Raw genomic sequence first — 27941 nt, 5'->3', positions numbered from 1 at the left:
ATTACCTATTTGTTTAGGTATATGTAATCTAATAATAGAAAAATCTTAAATCAAGAAAAACTGTATCAGGAATCAGCACCAACAGGATAACAAACTACAATTTACAATCAACATTTGAATACTCTGACGTCTAGTGTATGCTCTCTACGCAAATATAAATCGGGTGGTTTTAGTAAGCCATTACCGTATATTCAAGGAAACTCAGTTGGTCCGCTATCAAAAGCACAATCGAATGACAACAACAATGCCCAATCAGCCAGCCAACAAAAGGATACACCAAAGAAAACGGTTGTTCGTTAAGTAATTTCAAATAGCTTCTTACCGTTCTGTGTATGTGCAAATCTTCGTCTTCTATAGAACGTATAATAGCAAACATCAAGGCTGATGAAAATTGTTACCTTGTGACTCGAGATAATTATTAACAGGCGAGCTAACAACAGGAATATCCAAACTGCTTCCTTCCGTTTCTGAAGCAATCTCTTTTACGTCAGCTATTCTCGACTCCGTTGGCTGAATGTCACTCCATTCAGTATCTGCAATTGGCTGGAAATTTGCTTGATCAACTCCCATGTCCACTATACTGTCCCCAGAGGCTGGAGTAACCCTTGAAACACTCAAACAAGCTTTGTCCACATTCTCTTCTGATGACTCGGTCTTCTCAAATACTTGCTTTGAATCAATATGTTGCCTATTCACAAAAAAATGTTAATATTTCATAATTATTTAATCCTCACAACAATAATTGTGTTTCTTTTAAGTTTTCAGCCACTTTTCGACCCGTAAAACAAATATCAAACAAATTGTGAAAACACTTATGTCTGCACTAAAATATTCACAAAACAAGAAAATAGATACATCTGGAACTAGTTAGATACACAGGGTACTTTGAAAACTGAATCCTTGGAGCAGACAACTTTTAATGAGTACCAAAATTTCTACTCACGAACATTGAAAATTAAGAAGTATAAAATATCCCTGTGAAATTACAGTACTTTTTACTCTAATACTAAAACTATAAAACTCTAATACTATAAAGGCCCTGAAACACCTCGCTTACATATCATTGGAAAGTGCATTAGCATAAATATGGCAGTAAGAAGAGGTAAAAAAAAGTATGTAAACTATTAGAACAAGTCAAAGTGGATTGTCCTACACTAGCATTAGCACAGTTAGATAATCATCTACTAACTTATGTTGGAAACACAGTTGAACGTTTTAAACCAAGCATATGAAAATCCCAAGATCATCGTTTTTTACATAGGCAAATACAGTCGTAAGACGGATCCTGTTTAAAACCTTTCAACCATTTCTGCTTCCCTGGGGTAATCTATACCTGCAGTTTCACTTGTTTGCTCTCAAAGGGAAAACACCTTCAGAATACCTCCTAAGCCCTAACCCTGTACCATGAGAGCTGTCATTCTATTTTACTGGAAAAAGTTCAAGAGAACCACCAAATATTTTCCTTGCCACCAAACTAGCAGAGTGTTTCCAAAACAAATATTTGAAAACTGTGGCTAAAAGTGAGACAAGTTTTCAGTCTAGAAAAGAGGTTTCTTCTGAAAACACCCTTTTGCTTATTTTGAAAGGAGCATATTGCTACAATCAGGAAGGGGACCAGATATATCTAGACTGGCTCATCAAGCACCAAGGTTATAATTTTTTTTAATTTCCTATTAGTTTGTTTATTAAATAATTTGCTTTACATGATTCTTTAGAATAAAAAATCAAATAATAAGAATGACTATTTAGATTAACGCATAATGAATTGCTCCCTGAAGTAGACTAATAAAAGGCCTGTAGAAGACTGCAAGATGGCAAATATAACAATGACAGTAATGCTGCTTGAAGAGGGATAGGATGTTAAACCTTTGAAGTTGAGCCTGCAACATATTCACATATGCGAGAAGCTCTTGCTTCTCAGTCACAGCAGCTGCCTCTTTCTGTGAAGCTTCTTTCATTCTAGCTTCAGCATCTGCTTCTGCCACCCGGACTCTCTCCTCTGCTCGCACAACCGCTCCTTCTAATATCACAGCACGCTCTCTGGCTTTTGCAAGCTCAGAACGCCATAGATGTGCTTCCTCAAAAGCAGAATCTCTCTGCTTGATCAGTTCATCTCTTTCTTTGCTTACAGTGGTAACCTTCTCTTCAAACTCTTTCAACTGCATTTGTTAATGAAAAATGAAATTATTGATAACTTGGAACAGCCAAAATTGACATCCAAAATTACCCACAGTATTCAAACGCCTTGTTTGGTATGCGGTAAATAGACTCGAGTAGTAAAACATCTCGAAAAGTGCATAAATCTGTTTTGTTTGTTTTGCATTATCAGAGGAAGTAAAATAATGCACTTGCAGAAAGCAACTCAATAAGCAGGAGGTAAGTTATTATTCTCCAGTTAAGTCTGTAAATAAATGACTAATTTCCCCTCAATATTAATTCTAGAAAAGTAAAACAACAGTGTCGATGGCTTTTCTTCTTCAAATCCCTCGCAAATCTAAAGTTACAACTTGGAAATAACAAATTCAACTCTAATATCACAAGGATTTACTGGTGAATAAGTTTTGCTTGTACATATAAAGTACTTCTGCTAATTTAAATTTCTTGTCCATCTTCTGAAATTTAAAACATATCATATTGTCAATGGTCCAAAAAATTCAAACCTTTTTGCAAATAAACCTTGAATGACAATTACTAAACAGAAAGCTATCATATTATTAAGTGACACAAAAATGCATAGATTGAAACATAAAGAGAGAACCAATAATCGATACCTTCAACAAGGATGAGTCCAGCTGCTTCTGTGAAGCTTTTGATAAACGTACCATCTCAGCACAAGCAATTCTCCTTTGCTCATCCATTGTATGGGCTGCAGCTGCTGCAGCCTCAGCAGCTTCAGCTGTCTCAGATAGTTTCTCAGCTATCTCCGTTATTGTTGAGTCGCGAGCACGGATATCTCGAGCTAAATTCCGCAGTTCCTCATCCTTGACTTTTAGCGTCTCCTGCAACACAAACATACTCAGAAAATGAAGGCATGCGGAAGGTGAACATTCTATTAGCTCCTTAAATTCACAAAATGACCAAATGAGATGTGAGACCAGCCAAAGGAATCGGCAATGCTTTGCATCACATAGCATGTGATTTACATTTATCATGTCTAAGGTTTGGGTCTCCATGTCTATTTTCCCCTTATTTTCATTACTTCTATTCCGACATATGACTTAACTGATTGAAGAGATTTAACATATTAAGCGTCAGAAGCAGACTCGAGAACTTTCACTGTAATAAGCTCAGAAATTGCATTTTCTCAATTTACAGACTTCTGTGAAACTGGAAGTCAATCTATATAACACCCAATGCAACACATGGAGGCTATGCAGCAACAAAGATGGAAGGATATCCCTTAAACCTGATATCTGAAAAAGGTTTCTCTCTCGCAATTAGGGGTGTAAATGAACCGAGCTTCTCGCGGTGTTCACCTCGAAAAGAACTCGGTTTGTGTTCGTTCGTATTCTAAACGAACCGAGTTCGAGCTTGATTTTATGTTTGTTAATTTAAACGAGCCAAACATAAACATTGTGGTGTTCGGCTCGTTTACATTCACAAACAGGATTAGTGGTTCGTGAATGAGTTCGAATAAGAGTTCGTGAACAAGCTCAAATAAGTGTTTGTGAACGAGCTCGAATAAAAGTTCGTGAACAGGCACTTTAAAAGCTCAATTAGTTGTTTGCGAACTAACTCATTTTTAAATTAATTTATATAAATATCTTATACAATTCTAAAATCACATAGGTTTAACAAGACTATGTAATTTTGATATAAGAAACTAACGGATTTTTGTGCTCGCGAATTTTATATGTTTTAGTTGTTAAACGAACGGGCTCGCGGACGAGCTCGATTAGTACTTATCGAGCTCATTCGCGAGCTCATGCGATAGCATGTTCACGAGCTCGAACGAGCTCAAACACTATAAAATCTAAACAAACCGAACACGAACATTACGCTCAAAACTCGAATGAATATAAACCGAACATGAACACCTTATTTGCTAAACGAGTTGAACACTCAAAAGCTCCGCTCGGCTCGGCTCGGTTCGTTTACACCCCTACTCGCAATAGGCCAAAGAAAAGTGAAAGGAAGCAAGAAAAGAAAGGAGTATATACCAACTCTTCGCATCCCAAAGAACAATGAGAGAGAGATGGGAAAATACAGAAAGTTAAAAAATTTAAGGAAGAAAAACAAATAGATGCCCAAAATTAAATGTTGTTTCAAATAATCTTTCTCAAAAAAGAAAGAAAAACAGACGAGAACAACTTTCTTAGTTTATTACAAGCCAAAATTTAGAATAAAACCACAAACCACATTGTAACTTTTTTCTACGGCTCCTTTTGACCACACTCCTATAGTATTTATCACAATATTTCAACTATAATGACAGCTTAATCTATGACAACCACTCCACTGCTTCCCAACTACATTCGGACTCCTTCTGTTAACCTCCTAGAAATTGCAACTTTGGGTACTGTGAGATAGTGGACAATAGGGAAAAGGAAACAGTAGCAAAATAAAAACTGAAGAAAAAAAAATGAGATGCTCAAATTGATGTCAGCATAAAAAGTAAAAACAGTAAATAGTATGTCTTTGCTCTGAAAAAATAGAGGAAAGTGAATCAAGAAAATTCTTTGACATCTGATTTATAAATAGTACGAACATAAGTGCAGAAATTCAACAAAAAAAACTTTATCTTATCCCTCACCCATCTAGTGGCTTTTCCCTATTATCCTTCATCCTCTGCCAAGATAATGAAAAACATTCCACTCGCCCTCTATCTAGTGACTTCCTAGAGAAACCATTAGGCTCAACTATGTATTAGCATTACAATTAAGCCCATAAAAGTATAAATATTTCCTTCCTCTCATGCTAGGATAGTTGCCCAAATATGGCTATAAATAATGTCATAATTATTTATCTCATCTGATGAGAAATTAATATTTCATTTATATCACATATTAAATATAAGCATCCAAAGAGGCAGAAATTCTTTAAATATGCTGAAAAGGGCACAAAAGGGATCCGTAGCTCATAATTTCCCAGCTAGCTCAGGGATTTATAAATAATTAACATAATACCAATAATGAGTATGATTTACTCTCTCTGAAAACCAAATTTGTTTAAGCTGCTGGATAATACTAGGTAAAGAAGTTGCAAGGACACCTATATAATGGAACATTTTGGACTTCAGATGGCAGTCATAGCAGCCTCGCATCCACAGCTTATACTTTTTCTACATAGTCCTCTTTTCTTTTTATCAAAAATATGAGCTTTATTCAAGAAGCAATGTATTTCATTAATAAAATGAATTTTCAAAAAAATTAAAGGTATATCCATATAGTGGCATAGGTATGAGGAGAACTTATTGTAAAGAAAACAAGGAGCAGATTAGAAGTTGAATCAGTCGCAGAAGATGTAAGCAATCCCCTCAGTCTAAAATATATTAAATGCGCATTAGGATTATTTTACCACAAACAAAGTTGATATGCTTATCTAAAATTGAACTGAGAAAATAGCAAAAATGAGCAGAATGTGGATATTGTACCTTCATGATTGCTAGATCGTCCATTGGACCATCAGTTGTCTTATTATTCGCCATTCCCAAAGCATTTCTCAAAGAAATCTGCATCGCAGCTTCAATTTCTTTGGAGCATTCAAGGGCTGTTGAATTGGCTGCAGCAACTACAGTTGCAACTGTCCCCAATTTTGCAGAGCCATTCCCACTTAAGGAATTAACAGCCTCTTTATGGGCCTTCAGAACCAACTGAGTTGCACTAATTGATGAAACACCAAAAGACTTAATAATAATATCAGGACAAGCAGAAATTCTGAATAAAGAGTGTTATCAGCAAAGTAACTTAATGCAGACACAATTTAAATGAATGAAGAGAAGAGACGTTCATTTTCCAGATAAAACAAATATCAAGAAAAAATAGAGATCTAGGCAGGACCACACCTAATCCCAAGTGATGGACGAACATAAGAAGTATATCAACTAGGATTTCATGTAAAAAGGAAGTCATGAAGAACCGAAATTGTCCTTTTTACCTAGTCAGCAGCCTATGTCAAAAGAAGATGAAGAAAACTTCCAATGGGAGTCATACTCATGGTAGGATACTATAACTTATTTATTTGGTTGTTTCTCCTTAAGCTTCAAAGGAAGTAGGTTTCCTTTTCCTGAATGCTTCAAGCTATGTCATAATCGCAATAACTATCTCTGTTTTCACGCCTTCTATCCATTCAAAATGATCTAGGTGCATCAAAGATGTTGCATTTTTTCTGATAATAATGATGTGATATTAATATAACATGAAAATGAATGCTCAAACCAAATACACCAGATCCTGAGACCTTTACATTATAACTACTTATAGTGATATTGTTTCAAGCACTTAGTGAATGTCCACGAGTACTCAACAATGCTCTCAAAGAAGTGATAATAGATTAACTATACAGAGCACATTTGCAATAGAAAATCTTACAGTAATGTTGACACCCATGCTCTAGCTGCACCAGGAGTCTCAGCACAAAGGAAGTAATCTTTCTTTTGTGGTGTGCCAATGTCTAAATTTAAGTTAAGCAGCCAACTAAACAAAGGGGCATATACAGGTTTGCTAATAGTTGCTATATGAAAATAGATAAAGAAATATGGATACAGATACAGCAGCCATCGTACTTTGGAAGCCCACTAAAACACATGAAGAAGAAGAATAGTGTCACAAACCATCCAAACCGTTAATGCATACAAATTACAATCAGTAAAAGAAAGTCTTCTCAAATTAATAATAACAATATTCTTACTTGAAGTTGACAGGAGAAATTGTAATCGTGCTATTTGCGTCAAAGATGATAGTTCCCTTTACAATTGGTTCATTTCTCCGAGTTCTAAAACAAGCATACAACAGAAAATGAAAGTCCACACAATAAATACTCCCAGGAACTATAATTAAAAAAACTGGAGAAGAAAAAATGTAACAAATAACTAACTTGTATTCCATTTTTCCAGTTGTCGGGTCCAATATCATCCATCTCTCATTCCATTTTCTTAACTATTAACAAATAAAATTACAAGAAAAATTACAAAAAAATAATAAAAGAAAACTATCATAACTAGCTCTTTGAAAACCTAAAATTTTATAAACCTATTAAATTCACCAATTACATGGAAACCAATTACTTATCTAGGTTTTTTCATTTTCACTTCACTTCCTAGTTCATCAATTTGTATAAACTAACAATATAAGATCAAAAATTATTGAATGAGAGCTAAATTACAGTTTCAGATCGCTTGAGAAGTGGACCCTGCAACAAATTCCGACCAGAACCGGACGCTAACTGCCGTTTGATCTTTTCCAAGCTGGTGTCGGCGTCCAGTGGTCTCTGCTGTTACCAAATTTAAACCAATTGTTGCAATTAATGGCAATCAAATCGAAAAGAATAATAATCGACAGAAAAAAAGAGCATAAACTCACCGTAGAAGCGCCATTAGAGGCCATGATATATGATTAAGCTAAGATCACACAGCAGGCACCAAAATGAAATCGGATTTTCTTTTTTTATCAGAACCAGCTGAATTTTAATTTCACTTACGTTCTTGATTTTTTAATTAATTGATTAAAATTTGATTTTAGGGTGTTAGTTGTGTTTCATCATGGACTTGTAGGTGAAACTTTTTAGTTTCGGACAATTCTGGGCATCCAAATGAATTTGGTAACGAGTTATAACATATTTTTGGATGCTTGCAATATCACACTTTTTTTAATTGCATCCCTCCACTTTCATTTATCAAAATTAAGCCTGCACTTTTAAAATTTTAAAATAGTTCACGCATTTTTATTTTTATTAAACATTGGTTCATCTATCGATTTCTTGTTTGGTTGAATTCGAAAATATTAATCTTTCATGTGACGAAAGAATTCAATGTATACAAAATTAAAAGTGTAAATTTTTTATTGTATATGTTTTGTTTTTTCTATTAATAGTATATTTTATCTTAAATGTTTGATAATTTCTACAATAATATAAAAGTAACATACATGGATTGCCATCCTTTCAGTTTATTTTATATTTATTATTAAAATATATTATATTTGAACTTTGAACTTTTAATATTTTTTACTTAAGTTTAAATTTTAATTTTATTATTACTTATATTCAAGTGGTAATTTCCTGAAATACATGTTTCGGTAACTTATTTACACTTTTACCTGTGACTTTTCTTTTCTGACTTTTTTTATTTACGAAATATACCTTTTTTATTTTAATTTCACAAATATATTTCTCGGTTTTCAATTTTGATTTTCGATTTTTTCGGTTCGGTCGATCGAACCGACCGATTGCACAGCCCTATTTTTTAGTTTTTAATAATTTATTCTTTTTTTATAGATTTTTTTCCTGGGATTTTTTTAAATTTTTTTATAGTGTAACAATAGTGTATATATCGTGTTTTTATGGCGTTTTTATAGAGTAAGATTAGTGTATATATAGTGTATATATAGTATTTTGTAATGTTTTTATGGTTTATATCATGAAAACACTACATATACAACATAAACACTGTAAATGCACCATAGATATACTAAAAACGGCAGAAATACACCAAAAAAACATAAATATCCCGAAAAACACCAGAAATGCACTATAAATACCCAAAAAATACATTAAAACGTAAATATATTATAAAATTACTACTACAAATGCACCATAAAATCAATTTGTTCTTTACAAAATCAATAGCAAAACAAATCTATGAATAAAAGAAAGACATAGTAAATAATTATATGAATAATAGAACAATTTTATAAACAAAATTTAATTACAAAATGTTTAAATCATTACAAAAAATCTAAAAAAATACACAAATCTAAAAACGAGTCGAGAAATCCGTAGCGCGAACGGAAGAGACGAACGGATTAGCGCGAACCGAAAAGACGAACGGAAAAATGACTGGAAACAACGATCGGAAGTAGACGAACGAAAGCGCGAACGGAAAAGCCGAATGGAAAAGCAACCGGAGGAGACAAACTGAAAATCAAAAGAAAAAGAAGAAGAAAAAAAGCGAGAACTTTGAGAGAGAAGAGAGAAAGAAAAGTGGTTATGTAAAAGTTTAACCTAAAATGAGATAAGGCTTCTATATATAATGGGTGCTTTTGTAAATAAGTTAGAAAAATAGATAGCGTAGGAAATAAGGGAAAGATGGCCAAAATGCTGTAAATACTTTGTCAAAAACAGGTATTTTGAAAATAATCCCTACATTCAAATGGAGAAAGAAAGAGTTGTTTGGTGGATAACAATGGGCGAGGGTTTTTCACCGGCGGCTCGACATCGGTCAGGTGGTAGTCTGTCGAGAGTTGGCCATTTGAATTTATGAATTTGATTCTATAACTTTAGCCGAATATAAATATTGACCATTTAATTATTTTTATTACATCGATAAATATTTACATTGACTAAATACATGAGGATTTCATATGGAGTTTAAGTGAATTTCAATATATATTTTTTATTTTTATTAATTTTGACATTTCTTCAAATTTATAGAATAAAAAGAATTATATACAAATTCAGTTACAATCTTTAACATATTTTCAAACACTATCATAAATTTTATAAGTCAATAATAAAAAATATACAAATTGAATTACAATTGTTAGCATACTTTTAAATTACTTAGATCTTAACAATATCAAAAGCTTGACTTCTAATTTTTAACAAATTTGAAATAACATAATTGACATTGGATTTGCTGATTGGAACACCATGTTTTATACAAAATTACATCATTTTTCACCGAATAAAACTACGCTAATTTGCCCAAAACTAGCTCATTTACTCTTTCCTCCATTTCTCACCACTGTTGTGCAACGACAAATTGTTGCTCTTTCATTTACGATTATCAAGCCTACACCGAGTTACAACATTATTTGGAAAATTAACATGTAATTTAAATATGATTTTTTTTAAGTTTATCTCAACTTAAAAGGATCAAATTCACGATCTAAACCAGTACAAATTAATATAATCAAAATTGTACTTTTAAAACCTACACCATTTATTTTGTACTGAATGTTATAAGTTCATTGAATTTGACCTTTTTAAGTTGAAATGCTACGACAATTAAAAGCATGAGAATTTTGTTGATCTATTTTAGAGAATATTAGCAAACATATTTTGACATCACCAATTCCATTAATGAAACATATTGAACTATCACATTTAAATTTCAAGATAAAACTCATGTTCATTATGTTATTTAAGAAAAAGAATTTTCAATTATTATTTCGCTAAGAAACTATTTACGAGATCGATCTCACAGTTTATTTTATCGGTCTAATTCCACCATCTTCTTCATCGCCAATTTCCCTCGCTTCTTCTCACAACAGACTTGATGCCACCCGGTCTGAATCCACCTTCTTCATCGCCAGTTTGATTCCCTCTGTCATCGCTTCTTCTCACAATAGACTTGCAGCCACTCGCTTGAGAGAGGAGCACATATACTCCTCGTCTAAAAAGAGGAGTGGCAGCTCCTCATTTGGAGGAGCATATCTGTTGGCAGTGAACAGTGGTGGGTAGTAGCGGTTTAAGTTTAATTAGGATAATTAAGTTTGATTAGTAATAATTAATTTTATTATATTTAATTGATATTAAATTAAAATTAATTAAGATTAAAATTTATAATTAGACAATCACACTCCTTTTTGTGTTAAAAGGATATGCTAAATTAAGGTGGCGTTTGATAAAACTGCAAATTAAGTGCTGAAAATTAAGTGCTGAAAATAATAACTACTGAATTTTTTAAGTGCTGAATTAAATAATACATTAATTTAAATAATAAGTTGGGTTATCAAACGCCCCATAAATTTTGCATTTTCCTAGAAAATAACTTATTTTATATTTCATGTTAGGTTTAGGAGGGTGAATTAATCCTTTATTCGAAAAGAATTCTAACAAAATTATCCTAAAAATTAAAAAAAATTACAAAATTGCTAATTACGCCCATATATTATATTTGTATCCAAAAGTTCAAAAATTTACAAAAAATGTTGACACTCTAAACGAACCCAAATCGATTTAAGTTGACCCAAATTGACCACCGATCACTTTCGGCCACCCTCGCCTTCGACCACCCACTTACGGGCAATCCCCTCCGGTAAGCCGCCTCTAGCCAATACTGACCACCACCCACAACCAAGGTCACCGTCAACCACCTTTGGACAGACCCTCTAATGACCATCGACCAACTTCGGACAACCCCTTTAGTCACCACCGACCACTTCCCCCTTCGGCAGGCATCCCCGCCATCAGCTACCGTCGATTGCCTTTAAACTGTTGGACACCATCTCCGGCCTCCGGCCACCGCCAACCTAAACTTTAAATGTTAAAATCCTAATCCAAAAGCCCAAACCAAACTAAAAGCCCAACCCTAAAAAGATATTGAGTGAAAAAAAGATTAGGAAGTTTAGCATTTTTGAAAGAATAAAATGTGTAGCATAATGGTATAATTTTTCTATAAAAAAAAAATTAACTTGGTCCATTAATTTTTTTAATGAAATCAAAAATTAATTATCTCAATTTTTATGCATATATGTAGATACATAAACTTTTCCTATTTAAATTCAAACCTATAAAAATATTTAGATTCAAAACACAATAACATGTTAGTTGAATAAGCACATTCTTTTTATTGGTTAAGTTCAATAATAGCAATAATAATCATAAAATAATCATTGGCATACAATTCAAAACAAATCAATATTTAACATCTGATCTTAATTTTTTTAAAATAAAATTCAAATGAATTAAAAAAACATATAAATTTCATCTAAAATTAGTGACAAAAAAAACTTATATAAATTCTTTTAGTTTAACTTAAAATCTAATTGTAAATAAGTTCTTTCTTACAGAACCACTGACAAATTGCATTTTCGCATAATACATTACCAAATGATTTATGGAGGCAACATACTAATTCTAACAATCCAACACTATTGATACTTTTCCTCTTTTAATTCTATTCTCTTAAACAGTCCACTATAATAATTATTTCATTATTTCAAATACAATTTATTTCTAATTTTAATTGATACATAAATATATAATTTAAGATGATCAACTAAATTTAAATGTCTAAAGACAAAAAGTTGCAGATATATTAGTGCTTATTCCTTCCGTCCAAATTGATACACAAACTAGGACAAATACAAATTTGTTTAAAAAAATATTTTAACCAAATAATATGAACAATTTTATAAAACATACGTACTTACCCTTATTTAATATTATCCTTTAATACATTATATCATAATAAGTGTATAATTTAGAACAAGAAAAATATAAATATTGCCTATCAATTTGGAACGGAGGGGTATATTTCTAGCAGCACGACAAAAAAATTGCAAATGAACTAAAATTTCACATCATAGGACAGTAAAGGAGAAACAGGGCTCACATAAGAGGTCTTAAGTCTTGTTCTTCACTTCTCCTCAAAAATCATATTGAAACTGACAAGCATCTTCCTCATATGCAGGAAAACCCAGATTATACAGCAGCGTTCTATTTGTCCAATCGATTCTATGACATAATACATTTGCATAACATAAATTTAGACATAACATGCTATAACAGGAGATGACGATGGTTAGTATTGATGGCAAACAATCATTTGAAGAACAAATACACAAATAATGTAGGATAACAGAACATATATTATTTCACATAGCAGAAACCAGTCGACTAAATAGACATCAGATTAACTTCGTTCACTATTGAAATATTGTCACTGGTATGTATCTGATTGATAATGAAGATATACACGTAACAAAATTGCTATGAAACCAGTTTTAAGAATGGTTTGATCTGCTAGATAAGATTCAATAAAAAGGTTTGCAAGAGAATGTTGCACGAAAACTTCTTGACACCTATGTTTTGGCATTTTAAGTCCACTTTCAGAAACAACAATCAGTATCAGTTAAATTTTGCGCCAAAAGGAAATTAAATCGCTCAGTCATGTTAAATGAACGAGATAACATAAAAGAACAACTCAATTCAATGCCAGTTAAATTCAACTTTGAAATCACCCTAATGATGATACCAATGCCATAACCAAGATTACCTTTTAACCGAAATAGCTAGCAGCAAATGTGTATTATAAGAGTATAGTCAGTGCCTTTTTGGTTCAGTACCATAAGAAAAAGGAAACAGGGATGTGAAAGAACAGAGTATACCTTTCAGGCGGCAAGTTGTAAAACGAGCGAATTGTTGAGAAATCGCACTATCCTGGCATTGCATTAGATGTATTGCTATTGGTTGTGCTGTGTGATTTAGAGAAACCGATAAGAAAGCAAGACACATCACACACCAGAGAGGAGAACCCAGGCAATCCTGTACGATCTCCCCTCAACCACACCAAAATAGTAGCTTTTATTAAGGATATTGGGTGACCTGCCATGCAAGCGCACCTGTCATGGCAAAGGTCAGATGACAAAGATACGAACCAAGGACTCAAGCCCCTATCTCCATCATACCAACAAATACTGGGCTTTTCATCCTCACTAGTCATTACATCATTTACATCTAGAGAAACACACAAAGACACATCAACATATCACCTGGGTAGCACAAACACTTCATTTCATCAAGATTTTCTGTTTTGTAAACGTGCCAGAAACTTAACATAAAATGACACTGTTTCACTTGTCTGCATCCGAACGTCCTGTTTTCTGTGACCGTGCTAATAGCATATCACATACAATTTTCTGCCATCGAAATCAACATTCAGCCGCCCAATACATCACCTAACCAGAATCACCTAATAACACTATAACCGCAACCACCGGCCATGTCATGTGTTTTCACAAAATCTGTGACAAACAACAGAAACCCATATAAGCAAGCAATTAATAATAAGATGGTATTAATTGCATGCGTTGGTGCTCTTGCTATAGAGAAAACTATTCAATCATTCTAATAAATCGCCAAGTAAGGGTTATTAGCAGATGTATCGATATAAATTTTGCCATTTCTTATTGGATTCCAAATCTTCAATTCATATCATAGAGTACTTGAAAAAATTTCGACAAAAATATGTTGGTTTGGTATCCTAAGATATCTTGATTTGTCCAATTACCAAATATTATGTCAACATGCATCAGCTTAGATCATCACCTGAAATATAAGGTAAATTATAGTACTATTCTGATAAAATTAAAATTACAATACTAAATCGAAATAAAACCTCAGTATAAATCAACATATCCATCAGAAAACCTACAAGAAATTACAAACTAACAATGGATTTAAAAACAAAAGGAAAAGCAAGAAAAAACACAGCATACCCTTTAATTCAAGGGTCGAGAACCGACATGCCCGTATGACCATCATCAGTAAGGAGATTGATTAAATAAAAATGAGCTCAAAAACTGAAAGAAAATGATAATGGATATGAATAATGGTTTATTCTGTTATATAAAGGCGGGTTATATGGACGGATTGGATCATAGGAAACTTCAATAATCGATGGCTTAGAAAGAGATAACGTGGCGTGAGTTGGTGCCTTATTTGAGGGTTAGATGGCGGTTGATGGAGAAAACGATGGACAGCCAACTGCCTACATAATTTAGCTGTATTTTACTACTTAAGCTGAGAAGCTTCAATCAAATTGCTTCCCAATTTAAAAACGTTTTGGAAATTGAAAACTTTTAAAAACTCTTGAAAACTCATAAAAAACGTGAATAAAATAATATATAGATATTAAAAAAAATTAAAAATTCTCTACAAGTAATTTTTTTAATTCATATATAATATAAAAAATATTACATTTTGCCCTTTTTAATTAAAATTTATGGCTATACCACTGCACTATATATATTCTTTTGGTTAAAAAAAAACCTTTTAACTTTTTTTATTTTTTAAGAAAATGTAGCTAGTATACAATGACCCTTTCAACTTTTGTCTTTAACTTTGTTTTTAAATACAATATTAAATTTATATTATAGTAATATTACCTTCTCTTAAAATTTCGGCCTTTGATAACGGTACATTCAAGTAAAAGTGAAAGGGGAAAACAAAGTGTTTAGCCATGACAATTGACTAACTGTGATTTTGGCGAAGATGAAATAAACAGCTGAGGCTAGTTTGGGTGAAAAGATTAAGGCTTAATTATTTAAAAACCACCCACTTTATAAATTTTTTGTACCATGATTTAGGAAAATTTTCTTTTGTACCTTATTTTTAATTTTTATGTTTCATCTCTACCCTAATGAGTTGAATTGACCTTTTTTTTTTGAAAAAAAAAATTAAATTAGTCTTTCATTTTTAACCTATATTCTGATGAAACATTAATGTTAATCATTTATTTATCTTGTTTTTAATATTTTCATCTTTAAATTAATTAAATTATTAAATTTTTTAATTTTAGGGTACAAATGAAACATAATGTCATTACTATTTCAGGTTTATATTGGCTTTAAATAAAAACAATTACAAAATAGATGGTTTTTAAGTAATTAGGCTAAAGATTAAAAATAATGTCATTACTATTTCAGGTTTATATTGGCTTTAAAGTGACAGTTAAATTAGAAAAACTTAGGGTATACAATATAAAGGTTGGTTAGGGTAATTGGGTTAAAAATATACGAGTATTTTTTAATCATATTTGCATCATTGAATTATTAATAAAAATAAAAATAAATTTTCATTTGATAATATATTTTGCCATTTTAATCTCACATAAGAAGATATATTATTTACACACACCGTCTATTTTTTTACTAATCTAATAGTGAAATTTAAATAAATACATAAAATTAAATTTTTGCTATTTTAACACGTCTATAACCGGAAGAAGATTAAACTAATTATATCTTTAAAAAATTTAAATTTTTTATAAAATCATACACTAAAATATTAGATTCAAAAAAATTCAAACATTATGTTTTCTTTTGGCCTAATTATTTAAAAAAACTCCACCTTATAATATTTTTTCGTTTATACCATGACCTAGGAAAAAGTTCATTTGTACCCTTTTTTTTATTTTTCATTTTCATCTCTACCCCAAAAAGGGTACAATTGACTATATAAATTTTTTATGGATAAAAATGTTAATAACAACTGAATAGAAGGGTTCCACCATATTTTTCCTTATTTTAAAAAATACAAATAAGTCCTCCAACTTTAAAAATGTTCAAATAAATCTTCTAATTTATTATTTTTAAATATTTTAATAACAAATTAAATTATTTAAAAAAATATTTTCGACGTACCATCGTACTCCTCCGATTTATCGAACCCGCTAAATTTTTTTAATTTTTTTTAGTCGTTTTGATGCTCCTCCTTCCGGAGGAGCAGCTCCTTGGAGGAAGGAGCAGATCTGCTCCTTCGGAAGGAGCCCGAATTTTTTTTTTTAAAAAAAATAATTTATTTTATATAAATTTTAATTTTTATTACGGTTAAGATAATTGTATATTATATAAATTAAATATTTATTATTAATTTAATTATTTTTTTTGGAAAAGAAGGTATTTTTGTACAATTAATATGATTAATGTCTTATTAGAATAATAGTTAAATTTAAAGGATTATTTTAGCCTTTTTTGTATATGAAAAGAGATCAATTTAGTACTTCGGAGTACAGTTGAAAACAAAAAATCAAAAATAAGGTACAAATGAATTTTTTCCTAGGTCATGGTATAAACAAAAAAATATTATAAGGTGAGAGTTTTTTAAATAATTAGGCCTTTTTTTTATATTACTAAGATTTTCTAGCAAGAAATGAAAGCAAACTGTTTTCATTCTATTTTTTTTTTTTTTTGATCAAAGTTTTCATTCTATTTTCACCGTTATCATTTGGAAGTATTTTCTCATGACTAATTGTTAAATTGCTTGAATTTTGCAATGAAAATTGAATAAAATGAAGGTCGCAATTATTCTGTCTCTTCTTACATTGGGACCATGGCATGTCAAATAGTATTAGGACTTTCATTAAACAGCGGCTTTGAATAGTCGCGATCACTCGGACCATGAACAGCACTATAATGGCTTACCTTGTCAGTCCTCGTCCATTAGATTTTAGGGAAAATTTAATACAAATTCGAAAAATGAGAAAAAAAAATTACATTTGATATTTAATAGTATGAAATAAGTTTCCACCTTTTACATACCGTATTAAAAATATATTAATAATATATCAAATTTTTTATCAAAAATATATTTTTATAATAAAAAAAATACACAAAAATTATGTAAAAAAATTTATTATTTTTATTAAGTATGCATTTTTATAAATTAAGTGACTTTCTAAAATAGTTTTATGATTATCCCTTGATTTTACTCCGATACAACCGCTTATTTACACTCACCAACCCTACTGTTTGACACTTTTATCACATTAATTTCTAAATTTTAATTTTGCTCTACAAATTTCTTGATCTTTGATTTCAAATCAACGAAATACCCTATGTTCATTTTTTATCTAACACTCTTAGGATCGGATTACAAAGCACTTAAAATATACACACTTTTAATCATTTGATACGTGATCAAAAAATCCCAAAAGTTCAAAATATTTAAAATTTTAGAAAACCAAACAATAAACATGAGCAGCCGCATTCCTCCCCCCACTCCAACTGACGTCTCGTTTACTATAGCCCCCCCCCCCCCCTTCTTCAACCACATCCATTATCCGCTACCATAAATTCAGTTGCAAGGCATTTTGATATCAGCGCTTCACGAAGGAGCGGTGACTGATGAGCTTCAATGTGCAACCAACAACGACAACCTCATGTGCACCAAATGGCATCCAACAGTAACACATGACAACATTAATCTCCAGCGCACCACCAGCAGCGACAATCTTCTTTGTACATTAGCGCCCGACGACCATTGAATCTACCTTCATCCAACCAAACAAACCGAATTTTAACTGGAGGTGGTAGTAGCAGTGGCAGGGGTCTAACGGGTGGCGGCAACGGTTGGAATTAGAGACGACATGTCTTAATTTTTCAATTTTAAGGTCAAATTTTAAGATTATTATGACTTTGGGTATCTAGTATTTTTTAGTTTTTATTGACGTATGATTTGGAATGTGTATTTTTTAAATGCCACATCATCTGATTTAACTTCAATGAAGTTGAAGGGAAAAGACTAGATGTCACAAACAATTATTGAAGGACCCAATTCAAAGAAGTGTGATGTGTAAGAGGCTAGATATGGATTTTTGCCAAACATTTATGAAGAGACGAGGGAAAGTTGTGTAAATTGGTGCATGAAAAGGACAAGCATTATAAAAAGAGTTGCCTGCCAGAGTCTGAGATTATGTAATTGGCAGAGGAAAGGAAAGGACCCATGTACACAATCATGTCCTTTTCATTGCATAGATTTAAGGAAAATGATAGCTTAGTAAACCAATATAGAACAAGCCTACAAAGATATAAAAAAACAACTTTAATAACAAGACTCAAATAAAAATAAAAGAGCAACAGCTAAGCACACTACAAAGGTCTGCATCAAAATTCCATTTACATGTTCAAAAACACACTCTATTTGAACCCCTCATTTACTCAAATACACTAAATACAACCACTCTATTGTTTCTACCTATAGCTTCCCTTTAAGCACAAATAACAGAGCCTCTTAGATTTTCTTACCTTTTACTACCATATGTTCTTTGTTTTACTACCAACCGATGAAAATCCAGCAGTCCATTGTGAGGCCAGTAAAAGAAATAAGGGCAGTGATTAATAAAATTAAAGAAAAACAATCGGTTCAACCGTGAATCTTAAGCCAGTTCGGTTCTTCATAAAATCCCAAAATATAGTTGCATTGCCTTGAACCGAATAAAAAAGTACGGGGATGGATGAGCTATTGAATCGGTTGAACCCTAAAAACTAATTCAACATTAGAAAGAAAAAATGAGGTAGAAAATACATCAGTTGTATCAAGTAGAGACATGGTAGTAGGAAAAAAATTCATACCAACGATTCAAATTTATATACAGAATTACAGACACTAAAGGGAAAGAAAACTTTTCTTGTTCTTGACTCTTGACTCCTTTGAATTTCATTTCCCTTTTCTTGATTTCCTTTTTACAATTTATCTTACTCAAATTCAGAACAAAAACCCAATAAAACCAAATGAACAACACCATATAACTAATAAACACCAAGCTAGAAAACATCCAAGAAATAATTTCCACCAAGCTTAAAAAGAAAAAACCAACAGGTCCAAAATGCAGAATCATAGCAATTAAACAAAACTATACCTATCCCAGTACTGAATTCAGATCCAATACGCACCGATCAATGGTTGTTCCACGCCAGAGAAAAATTACCGGGTGGAAATGAATGCGCAAGGCGCAGCATTTCTTGAAATCATCAATGCCATGAAGAAACAGTGAGCAGAGGCACCTCATTCCATGCTAGAGATAGAAACCCGGGATCAGATTCAATCAGAGAATACAAAGAACTGTAGTTATAATTCCACAAAAGTATCTTAGCCTGACTCATCGCATAATGGCTAAGCGGAACTGATTCAAAACCGCAATCCTCCATCAGAATTCTCCAATGCTCTTTGTCATCAATGCGTTCTCTTCTAGTTCCTTTGTCCTCCGGACCAATAGCACCAGCAATTCTTCGACCTAGTAACAATCTCTCGACTTGGACTCTCTCGGGCGAGTCTCTGCTCAAATTTGGCTCCAGAGATTCGAATAAGGCGGAGTAATATCTCAAAGCGTTTTTAAATCTTTTCTCAAATCCAATCTGGTTTAAGCTCGCTTCATACTCCCCTAAAGTAACAACCTTAGGATTCAACGATTTAGCCATCTTAAGAGCAGTTTCTACAACAACAGAAGTCTCATCTAACAGATTATACAACTGAAGCATGAAATTCACAGCTAAAACCTCATCCGGCTCAACCCGAAAATCGGTTTGATTCAATTCATGAATCGGAGTAAGTATCGGCTCAAATTCAAAGTTCAAATCAAGAATTTTAGCAAAATCAGCTAGCCTATTACCAGTAGCAAACAAAGAAGCAGCAGGGGATTTACCAAGAACTGGAGCGGGTATCCCCGAGATCCGAATCCTCGCTGGTTTTCCGGCCGAACGAGTAGCTAAAGCCTGTAAAAGAGCAGCCCATTGAACTCCTTGAACAATCCCAAAATCCACTATATGAATCTTGCTGGTTCTCTCCGTGGCTTCAAGAATGGCTTGATTTGCAGTTAAATGAGCAAATTTTGAATAGGGGCATGCATCATTTAACACCTTATAAGAAAGTGTAGCATCTTCGCCGCTAGTCTCCGCCCTACACGAGTTTTTCTCCGGTGCCTGAAAACCAACTCGGGAATACAAAGCTTCAGCAAAGTAAAAAGCCACTCTTTCAGTTGGATCTCCATGATCAGACACTGATTCCCTCAGCTTAACCAACGATTTCGCAGCTTTTTCCGGTTCTGACTCAGCGAGTCGAGCACAGTCCAGTAGAGCTTTGAGTAACACCGGTGCTGACTCGATTTCCGGCGAACTGACACCGACTGGTTCTACTTTTAGAGTTGTGGGTGGTAAAGGATTAGTTGTTTTCTGAGGCGGTGAAGAAGGCGGCGGCGTCGGACGCGGCGGAGATGGTGGCCAAGTTGTGAGTTGAAGTGGGTTAGTGAGGGTTTTCTGGATTTCCGTGAAAAGAACTCGGTTAAGATCCGACGGTGTAGAACAGCCCACGTTGAGACGAGTTGGGCAGGTGGTAAAAGGATCAGGAGCGTAGAGACTAAAATCAGAGTTACTTTGCCACGCGTCGCAACCAGCAGGTAGATTCGAACTATCCGTTGAGTCTCCACCGCCCATCAGACTATCCATCCACTCGTCCGAGTCAAACTCACCACCGCCGCCACCCCCACCAAAATCCGAAAACCTAAACCCACTCGAATGATGCTCCATATGCGGAAACTGAAACCCAGACTCCCCGGGTTCTCCGCCTCCTCCCGGAACCTGAAACGGGTCGGTAAAACCCGGACCAGTAAGTCCAGCATAACCCAGATTGGGATTAGAAGACATTGTAGGCGGCCAGGGAGTAATCGGGAAAGAATTAAGAGTTCCCAGGAGTTGCTGACTCTGATTAATATGAGTCTGGTTATGCTGCTGTTGCTGTTCCTGCTGCTGCTTTTGGTTAATAACTTGCTGGGCTATAGCCATTAGATTTCCGCTGTCTGTACACATATATGCCATTCTCCGGCCAAACAACGCCGGAAAAACAGTGCAGTGCAGCTAAATCACTCAACAAGAGAAGTGATAATAAAAGAGAGTACGGACATAATTAACAACTCAGAAGTTGGATTTTGCTTGAGAGAGATTTTTGGAGAGTGTGGATGTTTTAGTAAACTAACGGCTGATGAAAAGGAACAGAGAGGCCCACTTTTAGTTTCTATAATAGAAAAGAAGGAAAATTAGCGAAATCAAAGAGCGGATGGGAAATTGTGAATTGTTTTGTATAGTGTGAGCGTGAATACTGTACAGTGTACAGTACATTACTAGATCATGCTTGCTTACAGTTTTGACTGCCTATTCTAGTAAATTGTTCTGCCACACCTCTAATTTTAGTGACACCATTTCATTAAATTTTAAAGGTCGACAAATTTAATTAATTATTTTGAATATATAATTTTAGAACAAATAATACGCCAGCTAGTACAATAAGATGAAATTAGAAAATTTGATTAAATTGCTGTTAGTTTTTAATATTTAAAGATAAAACAGTGTGTATCAAGATGCAACGCAATTTTTTATGGTAAGTTTTAATTTTATTTTCAATATAAAATATTATAATTAATTATTAATATTTTTATCTTTTAATTTTTGAATCTTTTGATAAATATTTCAATTATTTTATTATTTGTCTATTTTTTTCAACTGTATGGCTTAATTAAATGTACTAATATTTTTTCTTTCTTTGATATAATAATAATAATTGTTAACAGAGTCAGTTTACTAAAAAAATATAATATATAAATATTAAGTTGGCTTGTGACCTACTATTAACATAATTACTATATAAAATTGTAAAAATAAAAAAAAGCATAAAATTAAAATGATTAAAAAAACAATATGTTTGTTTTATCAAAAAAAAGCAATATGTTAAATAATAAACTTCTATTGAATAATAAATTTAGCAAATGTCATAGTTGGTTCCAAATCTAATATATTATATGCCAAATATAATAATAACCACAATTAAAATTTAATGTTATACTATATATAATGTTTCAAAAAGTTAACAAATTTTGACTTTTGATAAATCTAAAAAAATATTAAAATATTTATAAATAATGTAAAAATATTGATGCGTGATTTATAAATTGAAACTAAAAATATAAAAAAACACCAATTTCAATATGTTCTATTTAAATACGAATTGAATTAATTTTTTATTCAAGTTTATGAAAAAAAATATTTATTAATGACGAAAACTGAATCCTATCGTAATTATAGTGGAACCGAGTCGTATAAGATGCAATTTCCGGAAAAACATCAGTTTTCGCATAAATTATAAGAACCCGCTAATATGAGTGTCTGAATCCATGAGATTTTCCGAGCCCAGAGATCAAAAGAAGATTCAGTCGAATCCCCATATAAATCGGTATTTTCGGGACTCAAAAAAAGCGTGTCATCTAAGGATTCGCCTAAATACCGGATATACATAATATTTTTTTTCTATTCAGACACAAATTTCAACTTAAGAAGATAAACTTACCCGAGAGTTTACCTAGGTGGGATGCCGAGGCTAGCCTTCCCAAGGATTTATAAAGGTGGTCGGGCTCCGCCGGGGGTACCCTTGTCACTAAAGAAAAAGATTAGATAAACTTATTCAGGAGGATATTCTTGAATAAAACTTGCTTGAATAAAGAACCTCTTTCCTGTTCAAGTTCAATCCCTATTAAGTAAGAATCATTTTCTTATTTGAAGTCAATTAGATATTTTCTCAAGGCTTAAATGCACCAAAAATCACGAACTTTCGCGTGTTTTTGGTATTTGACACGAACTTTTAATTTTGGCTTAAAAATACATGAACTATCCAATTTTTGCAATAATAACACCGGTGTGGATTCCGGCTTCAATCAGCTTATGTGGCACCGGAAAAAAATCATGTTGTCCCAACTTATGGTAGAATTCATCCTTATCATTAAAACTGCACCGTTTTTTATTAAACACACTTCAAAAGTATAGGGACTATTTTTAAACTTTTTACCTTCATCTTCTAAATTAATTTTTCTTACTCCCTCACATCCACCCACCATTTTACACCCAATCAATTCAACGTATTTCACCTAACTCCGCCACTACCACTACTGTATCCCCCTATTTTTTCCTTTTCTCCGCCACAACTGCCTCTCATTTCCTCTCCTCTACTAAAACGTGCCTCCTCCTCTTCTTCCTTATCCACCCCTCATCATGTCCACCTCGCTCCCGGATCTCCCCTTCCGCAACCTCCAATCCTTCTGCAACCCTTCTATACCCCTACTCCCTGCGCCTCCGCAACCTTCCACCAATTCCCGCCATCTACCGTCGCCTTGTTAGTCTCACGACGAGACCATCGCTCTCATCGACGTTAACCGCGAAAAGTGTACACCCTCTTCCTTGGTAATCTCAAGGTCAACGATTGGCAAGAAGTAGTCGACGCTGTTGCTAATCGATTACCTGTAGCATCTCCGCCGAAGACCTCCGTGCAGTGCCGTCATAAAATGGAGAAACTCAATCCACGTTACCGGACTGAGATCTATTTGATTTATTATACTGTTCATAATTTTTATTTTGATCGGAGATATTCACAGAAGAAATTGTGTTGATTGTGTTAACGAGATTCTGTAATCTGACGGCGTATAAAAGATGAGAAGTGCTGGCAATAATAATAGTAGTATGTATTATTGTGTTGAAAATCATAACAATGTTTGTTTGTTTGTTGAGATTGTGATTTTATTTTCTGTTTGGGGAGTGAGAAAACGCGAGAAAATTTACAAGAAAAGAGAAACTAAATCTGGGTTTCTTTTTTTTTTTATTGAAAAGCTAATGTTTTTACTTATTTATGCCTAAAGTTGTGTTCTTTCTCTACTTTTTTTTAAAACCAATCACTTTCAGTTCTTGTGTGTTGAGAGTGGGAAGAAGAGGGAGAGAGAACTAATAGTGAGTGCTATAAAAATGTTGGGAGATGGATTTGTGAAAGATGGAACAAATGAAGACGACGATGGGCATGGGTAGAGAGATTGAAAGAATGAATGTGAAACGTGTCGTCTTGATGATAAGGTTGTGAGTGAATGAGAAAATTTAATTTAAAAGATGAAGGTAAAAAGTGTAAAAATAGTCCTTATATTTTTTAGATGTGTTTAATAAAAAAAACGGTGTCGTTTTGATGACTAGGATGAATTCTACCATAAGTTGGGACAGCATGACATTGTCGGTGCCACATAAGCTGATTGAAGCCGGAATCCACACCGGTGTTATTATTGCAAAAATTGGATAGTTCATGTATTTTTAAGCCAAAATTAAAAGTTCGTGTTAAATACCAAAAACACGCGAAAGTTCGTGATTTTTGGAGCATTTAAGCCTTTTCTCAACTATTATATAAAAATATTGAGGTATTGCCAAAAAACACAATTATATTCATATATTGAAAATGCTACTCAAAGAACTTTAACATTGGAAATTTAATCGAATAATCGTCCAATTAGATTCTACCATGTTTTATAGGTTATATATCGGATTAAAAGACAAACTCAACGATTAACTTATTTTGTTTCTTTCAAAATTGACGACTTAGGTAAACCAAAACAGACCTATAGTTATAGAAAAAGATGGAAGTTTTCGCTTAAAACAAGACTTTAAATTAATTATAAGCGGTTTAAAAATAACCTCAAATCAATTAAATTCAATAGTAATTTGATTATTAGTAGTTGTTTTATGATGTATTTTAATATAATTAATTTATTTTTTAAAAAGAAACTAATAAATTGACTAGAAAAATATTTTATTATAAATTTGGACTTTTTTAATTCATAGACTTGAGCAAATGATCTACCGTCTACGCATAAATTTAGAGGATAAAATGATAAAATTTATTAATGTATAACTAGTTTAATAATAAAAATAATTTTTGATTTTGTATTAATTGACATATAAAATATAAAGATTAATCAATGTCAAAATACTGCACTATTCTAATTAAAAAACATTTGAACAATATATTATTTTTTCTCTTTTTTTTCTCTTTTTGTAATGTATTTTCTTCTCCCTTAAACCACTTAATTAAATAAAACTATGACCAGTGCTAGTCCATATTTACTTTTGGAGTATGTGCAAATAAAACTATAATTTCATTACAAATTTAAAATATTAATAATATCATTTATAAATCCTTCAAATTTAGTAATATTGACTTATTAATAAATTGGAAATCATCTAATTTTAGAACAAATTGTTCATTTGTCGCTGGAAAATAGTGTCGTAGAAAAGTGTATGACGTGGCATCCATCTAAGAAGAGGGGCCTATACTTTTGAAATGATGACACCATGTCCACTAATTTCCACGTATACAGCTCATTTTATTTTAACATATTAGTATATTTTCTTAATTCTTCTCCCGCTATGATCGGAGGGTCCTTTGACACAAGGCACCGGTCCCACAGAACTGGGTATCGCACGTCAATATAGTACGGCGCGTCAATGTCGCCGTTTAAATGACGTCATGAACTCTGATCTTCTAGGGAAGTGTGAATTAAATCTGCACCGTCCATTTTGGCGATTTGTCAAATAGACTGCGCTCATGTCAGTTCCAGTAGTAGGACAGACAACGGTAGGATTACTCAATAAAAATAGGCCTAAATGTTAAAAATATTCAACTTTTCCAAAAACAAATTACAGTCTCATTTTTCAGAATATTTAATTTTAAAGTACTTTTAATTTTCACTTCTAATTATAATTAATTGATTAAATTAAGATAAAAATAAATAAATAAAACTCCCATATTACTTAAGTTTTAAAATAAATTAATTGTAATAAAAATACAAATTAAAATAGTATAAAATAATATTTATAATATATATGAACTTTTTCCTACTCCAATTTGAACAAATAATTATATTTAAAAGTGAGAATTTAAAAATGAGTTAAAATTAAATATTTTAAAAAATAAGGTCATAAGCAAACATTAAATCAAAAAAAATTGGATATTTTAAATGACTATACTACAAAAATATATATTGTCTCTCATTTAAATCCTACCATTTACACACATCTCCACCGTTTTGGAGATGTATAGGGAAGAAAATTTATTTTTTTATATCACTTTTATTTCATCGTTTACGGTGGAAAAAGGTGATTTTTCAAGCTTTTTTTCTTTTCCTTTTTCATTCCTACTTATAATTTGGAGCAATTTGCTAATATTTTTTTTTTTCATTTTAAGTTGATAGAGTATTATTTTTAATTGTTTTATTCTAATTATATAGGCACTAAATTGTTGCTTTATTAATTAATTGTTAAATACATTCATATTAATCAAAGTAAAAGAAATTGGAAACACAAAAAATAATAAAAATTTAAAAATCATTACTATTTTAGATAAAAATTAAAAAAATGAATTAATTTATTTTATTGAGAGAATTTAATTTTTTAATACAGCCCAATAGCTAAATACATAGAAATTAAATTATGAGCCAAGATTATAAAGAGCATAGTACGAGTAGGAAGTAGAATTGAAACTATAACAATTTGGGATTGATGATTTACAGAAGAAGCCTTGGCCTTATATGGTTAAAAAGCTTTGATTTGATATGTTTCAAATTTTAACACGAATTGAGGGGGTAAATTGTACATTTGTCTCCTTGTGCATGGCTGATGATGCAAAGTGGAGTCGTAGTCGCTTGGCGCCGTTCTTTTTGGGCGGTTATGGCTTTGTGGGTCCTCAATGCCTTAGACAAATAGGGAAAAAGAGGGTACAAATGGGACCTACTTGAGAGACCAATTGGGAAAATAAAGCAACGGCGGAAGCTGTTCTGACGGAGTGAAAAAGTGAAAAGTAATGTGATGTGGCATTGACGCCGTGATGTGTCGTCCACATACAAAGGAATACTAGTCAACTTCCAACGTCTATATTTTGGAGTAGTGGTGTCTGCTTCATTTGATTGGAATGAGTGATTCTGACCAATTTGAGAAATATTTTGAGGGTTGGAATTATCTTAATCTCCTTTGGGTTATCTTAATCTCCTCTTTATATTACACTATACTTTCAAAAATATCATAAAACTGCATAAATTTAACTCGAAAGTAATTACATTCATAAAAAATTTAAAAATATTATAATGATTTAACATGAAACGAGACTGTCCATAAAAAAATATACCGCCGACCTGCAGATTGTTTTACAAATATTAAAAAAATTTGGATAATTATTTTACTAGATTAAACAATCTTTAATAAAAACATCTTTTAAAATTTAATAAGAAATATAAAAATAAATATTTATAGGCTACATCAATATAGACCTGAAAGTTGGAGTTTTATGTGGCCCTACCAAAATAAAATTGGATAGAATAGAAAGAACGTGAAACACTAGCGCTATAGATAGTACTATACTAATGTATCTAATTCAATAGCCATATTATTAAAATCACTTGAACCAGCTAAGCACTAAAAAATTCACCATTTGTAGGAAGACAAAAACCCAACACACAGATGATCCAAATTTGAACCAGTAGCGGAACTACATGAGGGTCAGGAAGGTCGGCCGACCCTCCTCCTCGCCGGAGAAAAACGAAGGATCGATGCTACTAATTAAATGAATAATCTAATAATTTTATCTAATACATAAATATAAAATATAACAATAAAATTGATTAATTATAGTGAATTTTAAAGTAATTAATGACA

General features: G+C 32.3%; 2 protein-coding genes and 1 long non-coding RNA gene across 5 annotated transcripts; all 3 read right to left on the bottom strand.

Annotated features, from left to right (window-relative positions):
- Positions 1 to 45: 45 nt before the first annotated feature.
- LOC126677926 (uncharacterized) lies at positions 46 to 7739 on the bottom strand. Of its 2 annotated transcripts, none has more exons than XM_050372740.2 (10): positions 7521 to 7739; positions 7324 to 7431; positions 7036 to 7097; positions 6850 to 6933; positions 6705 to 6736; positions 6531 to 6612; positions 5594 to 5822; positions 2772 to 2999; positions 1867 to 2159; positions 46 to 688 (listed from the first exon to the last, which is right to left on the bottom strand). In XM_050372740.2, exons 1-10 carry the CDS (start codon positions 7542 to 7544, stop codon positions 376 to 378), a joined length of 1455 nt encoding a protein of 484 aa, XP_050228697.1. In that variant the 5' UTR covers positions 7545 to 7739; the 3' UTR covers positions 46 to 375. The 2 variants fall into 2 exon arrangements, with proteins under 2 accessions (XP_050228697.1, XP_050228698.1); XM_050372741.2 differs by having other exon boundaries at positions 7324 to 7428.
- Positions 7740 to 11030: 3291 nt separating this feature from the next.
- On the bottom strand, positions 11031 to 14691 carry LOC126677738 (uncharacterized). 2 transcript variants are annotated; one of them, XR_007640587.2, is made up of 3 exons: positions 14382 to 14500; positions 12497 to 13907; positions 11031 to 11411 (listed from the first exon to the last, which is right to left on the bottom strand). It is a non-coding gene; the product is annotated as an uncharacterized LOC126677738 (long non-coding RNA). The 2 variants fall into 2 exon arrangements; XR_007640586.2 differs by lacking the exon at positions 11031 to 11411 and having other exon boundaries at positions 12364 to 13907; positions 14382 to 14691.
- Positions 14692 to 18992: 4301 nt separating this feature from the next.
- Positions 18993 to 21517, bottom strand: LOC126677881 (SCARECROW-LIKE protein 7). The gene has a single exon (XM_050372696.2). The coding sequence runs from the start codon at positions 21252 to 21254 to the stop codon at positions 19416 to 19418; it is 1839 nt and encodes a 612-aa protein (XP_050228653.1). The 5' UTR covers positions 21255 to 21517; the 3' UTR covers positions 18993 to 19415.
- Between the last annotated feature and the right edge of the window lie 6424 nt (positions 21518 to 27941).

Source organism: Mercurialis annua, linkage group LG4 (genome assembly GCF_937616625.2).
Source record: "Mercurialis annua linkage group LG4, ddMerAnnu1.2, whole genome shotgun sequence".
NCBI lineage: Eukaryota > Viridiplantae > Streptophyta > Magnoliopsida > Malpighiales > Euphorbiaceae > Mercurialis > Mercurialis annua.
The sequence above is the reverse complement of the archived record's forward strand: the minus strand, read 5'-3'. Positions and strand labels throughout refer to the sequence as shown.

Coding starts and splice junctions, on each gene's coding strand:
- LOC126677926 (XM_050372740.2), bottom strand. CDS start 7,544: ATGGCCTCTAATGGCGCTTCTACG. Junction 7,098..7,323: donor TTCTCAAGCGATCTGAAACT/GTAATTTAGCTC, acceptor ATTTGTTAATAG/TTAAGAAAATGGAATGAGAG. Junction 2,160..2,771: donor TGGACTCATCCTTGTTGAAG/GTATCGATTATT, acceptor TAACAAATGCAG/TTGAAAGAGTTTGAAGAGAA.
- LOC126677881 (XM_050372696.2), bottom strand. CDS start 21,254: ATGGCATATATGTGTACAGACAGCGGAAATCTAATGGCTATAGCCCAG.